This window comes from Salvelinus fontinalis, chromosome 7 (genome assembly GCF_029448725.1).
Source record: "Salvelinus fontinalis isolate EN_2023a chromosome 7, ASM2944872v1, whole genome shotgun sequence".
In the NCBI taxonomy this organism is placed as follows: domain Eukaryota; kingdom Metazoa; phylum Chordata; class Actinopteri; order Salmoniformes; family Salmonidae; genus Salvelinus; species Salvelinus fontinalis.
This window is the reverse complement of record NC_074671.1, coordinates 14,328,524-14,336,593: the sequence shown is the minus strand read 5'-3', so window position 1 is coordinate 14,336,593 and position 8,070 is coordinate 14,328,524. Positions and strand designations below refer to the sequence as shown.

Sequence of the window (8,070 nt, the reverse complement as noted above, 5' to 3'; positions counted from 1 at the left end):
AGATGGATTTATAGCCCTACATACAATTATCATGTGAGCTATTTGATTTATTATAAATACACTGGAAATAACCAATAATGATGATTAACTGCATAATCAGATCCAGGATTTACCTATGAATGGAACATTATACAAAACAAATCGACATTCGGTCAAAACAGAAGATAAAAACCCGTCATAGTGGATGTTCAGCAATTGAGCTGTAGTGTCCGTATGCATCGCTACATTCTAATCCACCCGACCTCGCCATGTTGGCGGGAGGCAGATAGTCACTCAATCTATTCCATGCGTCAGGTGTTTCTACCTGGAGTTGTTGATATAGTTTACGGTATCTTGACATCTATCTGCTCTCGCTTGTTTCTTCCATTTCCTCTCACAGGGTGCGTTTTTCTGTTCACCTTTTACATTTTCGCTCATAGCGCCGCCGACTGAGGTGTTGGATTCTGCAGTCTCCCTGCAGAGAGAAAGAGCGAACGCGTCTTAAAGAAACACCCACCACCTTCTCCCGGTAGTTTTCTTCTACTCCTCCGTGGCGCTAACATCGGGGAAGTTTGATTATTTCGTGAAACAAAGTAGCCTAGTTTTCGTTTTCGTACTGTATTGTTTGCATGAGTGTGGTCCAAATGTAATGAAGGTGGTTTGTAGGCTTGCCCAGTTGTTAGAGGAACGAATAAATGACCCAACGGTTGGAGGAAGGCGATCATGTGCATCAACTATTTCTTGGTGGGTGCAGAGAGAGAGAGAGAGAGAGAGAGAGAAACCAGCCAGTCGCCGGAGTAGACTGGAGGATGCTGTACACATACTGCTCTACGAACACTCCTCGTAGCTTGAGGGAATAGATGAAGAAAGGATGAGATAAACACTATTTTTCACGTTGCGACTTTTGTTATCTAAGTTGATAGCCGGAGGCTTTACGCATCGCGGAACAGTGCAAACAGTTCGGATAATGTGTTTAGGAGGATGGAGACCCACGCGTCAGTAGGATTTTTGTTTCCAGGTAAAGGCGTAGAAGAATAATAACTAAAGCTACCTTTTTTCACCCTGAATCTGTTTGATCGGAAGATTGTAAAGGTGCAGCGACCAGGGAATGTTGATGACGGACCTATTCATCCGGTCAGTGCAGCAGAAGCACCACAAGGTCCTGGAACCATTTGGATGGAATTCGGGCAAATGTTTAGACTTGCTTTTGGTTTTATATGAAACTGGTGACTAGTAGTTGCGATTTTTCTCTCTCTGGAATTTTGATATTCTCATTCAGTAAATTAGAACTGCTTGGAAGACATTTGCCAGGTTATCAATTGTATACATTTTTTTTTATTTTTTGGGAAGGTGGAATGGTATTGCGGTTTGCTGTCCATTTCGCATCTCCCTTAGATCTCAATCGTTTTCTCTTGAAGTATTCCTTTATCTAAATGGAATTAGTTGAGCCTAAAGCCCCTTGTGAAAGGTTCAGACATGGTATATGGGCACAGCCTCCTTCACGGTAAGTCACTTCTATTGAACATAATACACTGCCTTGCGCCTTCCTCGAATACCTTCTTTGGTGCAGCTTAGGCTAGCCCAATATTGATGATTTTATGAGTTGACGTAGAATTCTGGTTGCCTATAGCTGTCAATTCACGTATAGTGGGAGATTTGTAACGAATGTGATATTCATGCAACCATACCCCTTAACAATTTGTTTGGCATCTACTGTACTATTAAAGCAGCATACGTAGGCTATTTTTCCATAGCATTACATGCAGATACAGTATGCTATAGCCTGAAGACTGCAGGTGAATAGGTTTTCAATGTGTATGATGAATAGGCCATTAAAGCCTAGTTATGTGTTGCCCGGTGTCTACTCTATGTTGCGGTGTAATAGGTGTATGCTTGGCTGTTCGTTCCGCATACAATTCTATTACAAAAGTTGAGAAACTTCGGAGAGTCAATTGTTTCCAAATAACATCTTTTGATTTTAAACCCTGTTTAAAAATGGCAATGTAACATTCTAGCCATGCATGATGAATGCAAAATTTGGAGTTATTCAGAGTATTATGTCATAGGCCTAGCCTACATCTATGTTGAATGAATGCAAATAAAGACATTTGTATTATTCACAAAACAAGGAATTGTGTTTATCTTGTTGCAGTTGTTGCAAGTCTACTCATACTTGGGTTGTCTGGGGCAACGAAGAAGGAAGCATGTAAGGCACTCTATCACTACCTTCCTCTCTCTCTCTCTCTCTCTTTCTCTCTCTCTTCTCTCTCTCTCTCTCTCTCTCTCTCTCTCTCTCTCTCTCTCTCTCTCTCTCTCTCTGTCTCTCCCTCTCTCCCTCTCTCTCTCTCTCTCTTTCTCTCTCTCTCTCTGTCTCTCCCCCTCTCTCTCTCTCTCTCTCTCTCTCTCTCTCTCTTCCTCTCTCTCTCTCTCTCTCTCTCCTCTCTCTCCTCTCTCTTCTCTCTCTCTCGCTCTCCTCTTCCCCTCTCTCTCGCTCTGTCTCTGTCTCTCTCTCTCTCTCTTTCTCTGTGTCTCTCTCTGTCTCTGTGTCTCTCTCTATCGCTCTCTCTCTCTGTCTCTCCCCCCCTCTCTCTCTCTCTCTCTCTCTCTCTCTCTCTCTCTCTCTCTCTCTGTCTCCCACCCCCCCTCTCTCTCTCCTCTCTCTCCTCTCTCTCTCTCTCTCTCTCGTCTCTCTCTCTCTCCTCTCTTGCTCTCTCCGGATCTCTCTCCTCTCTCTCTTCGTCTCTCTCCTTCTCTCTCTCAATTCTCTCTCTCTCTCTCTCTCTCTCTCTCTCTCTCTCTCTCTCTCTCCTCTCTCTCTCTCTCTCTCTCTCCTCTCTCCTTCTCTCTCTCTCAATTTCTCTCTCTCTCTCCTCTGTCTCTCCCCCCCCCTCTCTCTCTCTCTCTCCTCTCCTCTCTCTCTCCTCTCTCTCTCTCTCTCCCCCCTCTCTATCTCTCTCTCTGTCTCTCTCTCTCTCTCTCTCTCTCTCTCTCTCTCTCCTTCTCTCTCTCTCAATTTATCTCTCTCTCTCTCTCTCTCACTCCCCTCTCTCTCTCTCTCTCTCTCTCTCCTCTCTCTCTCTCTCCTCTCTCTCCTCCTCTCTCTCTCTCTCTCTCTCTCTCTCTCTCTATATATATATATATATATATATATATATATATATATATAAAATCAATAATATTCAACTTCACTCTGCTATTGGGTTTTCAGTGAAGAACAATTCGGGAGTGAAGCCTGCAGGTCAATGTGGCACCTGGGTGAAGGAAGGAGACGGGGGACTGTTCACTTCTCCCAACTACCCCAGCAAATACCCCCCAGGAATAGAGTGTGTTTACATCATTGAAGGTGAATAGTTGGCACAGTAACTAACTATTCTCAATCTAAAGCCATTTATGTCATTTGTTCAGATCAATAGATGCCATCCTCTAAAAAATAGTGCATCTTTTCAATTCACCGGCAGGAATAACGAATACAGAGTTTGGTCCCTTGATTTTGATAGCCTTTTAGAACTGAAATTAGACTCTGAAATAGTGTTTCAGGAACCTTAATCTTTATCATCTTAGATCCAGGCGAGAAATTAAAACCATCTGTCTGTTAAACTGCTCGTTTGTCTCCTTGAGTTCAGGCGTCAGTGAATATGGTTGGGCTCAAGTTGCTCTGTGGATGGATGTCTCTCCTCATGTGTCAGAGAGACATCTGGACCAGCTGTTGAGGTGTGTTCATAGTAGAACTGATGGGATTGGCCAGTTCAGTTGCTGTGCTGTTGATGTTTGTCTGACGATGGTAATGAAATCAGACGGCGAGTTGCAATCTCAGGCGTTTAATTTACGTTCTGGGAGGTTGATATTTGATTCATCAGTGGGGGAGATTAGTTTACGGCCCTAATGATATTAACTAAATGAATACACGAAAGAGCATTTATATTGAGAGACTATTGCTGGAACTATACCAGAACACTTTTATCTGGTTTGTACTGGACTGAACTGGATTTATAGATGTGGATGATGGTCCAGACTTCTAGCCTGTTCCACCATCCTGACCTGACCGAATGTAAGCTGGTGAGATCAGCATGGAGGCCACCAGGACTTTACCCATAGTGATAATTAGGATCGAAATAGAAGATGCTTGTTTGAAATACTTGGAACGTGTTTCACAAGGTTAAAGAAAAAAAAAGAAAAAAACACAACATTTTTATCAGAGGTGGTTCAGTGGTCACAAAGTCAGTCCCAACAGTTGGGATGTGTTTTATTAGTGGTTCATTCAGGTCACTCCAAGACAACAGAGTGTATCTGTCTACAGTGCAAGCTAAATGATTCAAAATGAGTTAACTCCCAAAGGGGCATTTACCGGAAGAAATCTTAATATCACACTGCTTGTTGGCGCTTCACATGTTCACCATGTGTTATAGGCCTTATTTAACTAGGCAAGCCATGTGTTATAGGCCTTATTTAACTAGGCAAGCCATGTGTTATAGGCCTTATTTAACTAGGCAAGCCATGTGTTATAGGCCTTATTTAACTAGGAAAGCCATGTGTTATAGGCCTTATTTAACTAGGCAAGCCATGTGTTATAGGCCTTATTTAACTAGGCAAGCCATGTGTTATAGGCCTTATTTAACTAGGCAAGCCATGTGTTATAGGCCTTATTTAACTAGGCAAGCCATGTGTTATAGGCCTTATTTAACTAGGCAAGCCATGTGTTATAGGCCTTATTTAACTAGGCAAGCCATGTGTTATAGGCCTTATTTAACTAGGCAAGCCATGTGTTATAGGCCTTATTTAACTAGGCAAGCCATGTGTTATAGGCCTTATTTAACTAGGCAAGCCATGTGTTATAGGCCTTATTTAACTAGGCAAGCCATGTGTTATAGGCCTTATTTAACTAGGCAAGCCATGTGTTATAGGCCTTATTTAACTAGGCAAGCCATGTGTTATAGGCCTTATTTAACTAGGCAAGCCATGTGTTATAGGCCTTATTTAACTAGGCAAGCCATGTGTTATAGGCCTTATTTAACTAGGCAAGCCATGTGTTATAGGCCTTATTTAACTAGGCAAGCCATGTGTTATAGGCCTTATTTAACTAGGCAAGCCATGTGTTATAGGCCTTATTTAACTAGGCAAGCCATGTGTTATAGGCCTTATTTAACTAGGCAAGCCATGTGTTATAGGCCTTATTTAACTAGGCAAGCCATGTGTTATAGGCCTTATTTAACTAGGCAAGCCATGTGTTATAGGCCTTATTTAACTAGGCAAGCCATGTGTTATAGGCCTTATTTAACTAGGCAAACCATGTGTTATAGGCCTTATTTAACTAGGCAAGCCATGTGTTATAGGCCTTATTTAACTAGGCAAGCCATGTGTTATAGGCCTTATTTAACTAGGCAAGCCAGTTAAGAACAAATTCTTATTTACAATGACGGACTACACCGGCCAAACCCGGACCACGCTGGGCCAATTGTGCGCCGCCCTTTGGGACTCCCAATCACTGCCGGTTAGGATACAGCCTGGATTCGAACCAGGGTGTCTGTAGTGTCGCCTCAAGCTCTGAGATGCAGTAGACCGCTGCGCCACTATAGGCCTACAGCATTATGTAATATAGCTAGATATATGATAAACAGTATGAACATTATATTCACTATCTGTGTTATCTATTCTCTCTGTCTCCTCCAGCTCCTCCCAGGCTGTGCATTCATCTGTTCTTTGATGAGAGGTATTCTATCGAGCCTTCATGGGAATGTAAATTTGACAACATTGAGGTGCGGGACGGCCCCTTTGGCTTCTCCCCAATAATCGGACGCTACTGTGGCCAGACCATCCCTCCCTTCATTAGGAGCAGCGGACGGTACCTCTGGGTAAAATTTGTTTCCGATGGCGAACTGGAGGCGATTGGATTTTCGGTGAATTACAACTTCACTGCAGGTAAGAATCAACACTAAGTATTCACACTACATGAACAATGTCAACATGCCCAATGGCAACAGAGTGATGGTGTCGACACGGCAAAGTTCAGGAGTTCAATTGGCTCACAGAAATATCGAACAACAGTCTGTTCACACCCTCTCTACTAAACAACATCATATATTTCCTTAGCACACAAAGTATGTGGCTATCAGCTCCTAGCCTCCAGCCATGGTGGCATACAGACAGGCGGGCTAACGACATGTTTCGCTATAGTAACATATATATAAAACTGACGGTGTGGAGATTTAGTTTGATAGCTCTCGATCAGAGTTCTCTAGTACCCGTGTTGTTTGCGGGGGTACTGGAGGGAGTAGCAGAGGGGGTACTGGAGGGGGTAGCAGAGGGAAGGTGAATAAGCGTGACAGGTTAATCTGTACTGTTGAATACAATCCTCCCAATTAACTCCCTCTGCGTGCCGCGAGAAGCCTTGACTGTCTTTATTTGAGTCATCTTTTGGCTGGTTTCCCATTAACCGAGCAGCTCATGATTTATGACCACCTTGGTTTGATATCCACTCTGGTCTCCTATAGGCTGTAAGGAGTGTACCCTCGGCTGGATCATGGTTTAATAGCACTATCAACTTTAGTGTGTGGTCGAGGGTTGATGGGAACACTGCCCGCAGCACCGTGATATGTAGGAGCATTTTTAAATTAGGAAGTCATCTGCAGAATTATGTTCCACGGAGAGAGAAAACATAGCTCTTTTCTAACCCACATTCTGTGTGTCGCCATCCCTCTTTCCCTTCCTAAAATACACTGCCAAAAACCTATTTATGTATAGTTTTGCCATTGGCCCACAACATTGTCCTCGGACACTGTTTTACTTTTGAACAAATAGCTTTGGTTGTGTTTCAGACGATGTTGTTCCCCAATAGAAGTGAATGGCAAATAATGGATTGAGTCATTTTCATTGTAAATAACACAATATGTTTCTGATCACTTCTACATTCATGTGGATGCTTCCATTGTTTCAGATACTCGTGAACTAATCTTGAATAATGATGAGTGGGAAAGGCATTTAAATAGCATACCCCCCCCCATGAAATGCTAACCTCCTCTCATATTGGTAATGGTGAGAGGTTAGCATTTTTTCAGGGGTATGATCTTTGTGCCTTTATAGCTTTCTCACTCATCATTATTCATGATTCATTCATGATTATCTGTAATCATGGTAGCATCCACATTCACAGCAGTCGTTTTTATGCCACTATTAAATCCTTTCTGGGTTACCATTAAGTACCTTACTGTAATAGCAACAAACAAAACAATCTCAAACAATATTTTTCCTAGGGACTGTCTGGGAGTGGTCTGAGTGGGGAGGGGAAATATGAAAACTAGCTGTTATTGGCAGAGAGGTTTAGAACTCTCTTTGTTTTTAGTCTATTAAGTAATTTACCAATGGTGATGTCACCATTGTAAGCCGAAACTCCCGCCCACTCAAAGCTGCTGATTAGAAGGTCATGTGTAGATTGAATTTTCATCCAGAAACTGTCAGGAAATAACACTGATCAAATGTTTTCACACTTTTACATTGTTGGTTTCATCAGCTGTTGTACAATATGATATAAAACACATCCAAAACTGAATTTTGACTGCACTGTGTCACGATCGCGTTGACATGAACGAGAGGACCAAGGCGCAACATGATTTGAATACATCTTCTTTATTTACCACATCAAAGATGATCACCAAACACTTATACAACACTAACAAAAGATCGTGAAACTTCAAACGTAAGTGCACACACAAACTACTTACGTCGACATATACATATACATAAACAATGACCCACAAACAGCTAAAGCCTATGGCAGCCTTAAATATGGCTCCCAATTAGAGACAATCGAAATCAGCTGTCTCTAATTGAGAACCCATTCCGGCCACCATAGACTTTCCTAGACAACTACACCCAACATAGACACAGCTAGACACATACACTCAACACAAAACCATAATCTACAACCAACACCCCCTCTACCATATAATACCCCAAAATACACACATACCCCATGTCACACCCTGACCTAACTAAAATAATAAATAAAACAAATAATACTAAGGCCAGGGCGTGACATAACCCCCCCCCTTAAGGTGCGAACTCCGGACGCACCAGCACATAGTCTAGGGGAGGGTC

General features: G+C 42.5%; 1 protein-coding gene across 1 annotated transcript; it reads left to right on the top strand.

Annotated features, from left to right (window-relative positions):
• Positions 1-235: 235 nt before the first annotated feature.
• LOC129858818 (neuropilin and tolloid-like protein 1) lies at positions 236-6,199 on the top strand. Its single transcript, XM_055928064.1, has 4 exons — positions 236-1,483; positions 2,132-2,185; positions 3,188-3,322; positions 5,647-6,199. Exons 1-4 carry the CDS (start codon positions 1,456-1,458, stop codon positions 5,910-5,912), a joined length of 483 nt encoding a protein of 160 aa, XP_055784039.1. The 5' UTR covers positions 236-1,455; the 3' UTR covers positions 5,913-6,199.
• Positions 6,200-8,070: the final 1,871 nt, after the last annotated feature.

Excerpts from the sequence above, each read along its gene's own strand:
- LOC129858818 (XM_055928064.1), top strand. The coding sequence starts at position 1,456 with ATGGTATATGGGCACAGCCTCCTTCACG. Across the intron at positions 2,186-3,187 it reads GGCAACGAAGAAGGAAGCAT|TGAAGAACAATTCGGGAGTG; the intron begins GTAAGGCACTCT and ends TTGGGTTTTCAG. Across the intron at positions 3,323-5,646 it reads GTGTGTTTACATCATTGAAG|CTCCTCCCAGGCTGTGCATT; the intron begins GTGAATAGTTGG and ends TGTCTCCTCCAG.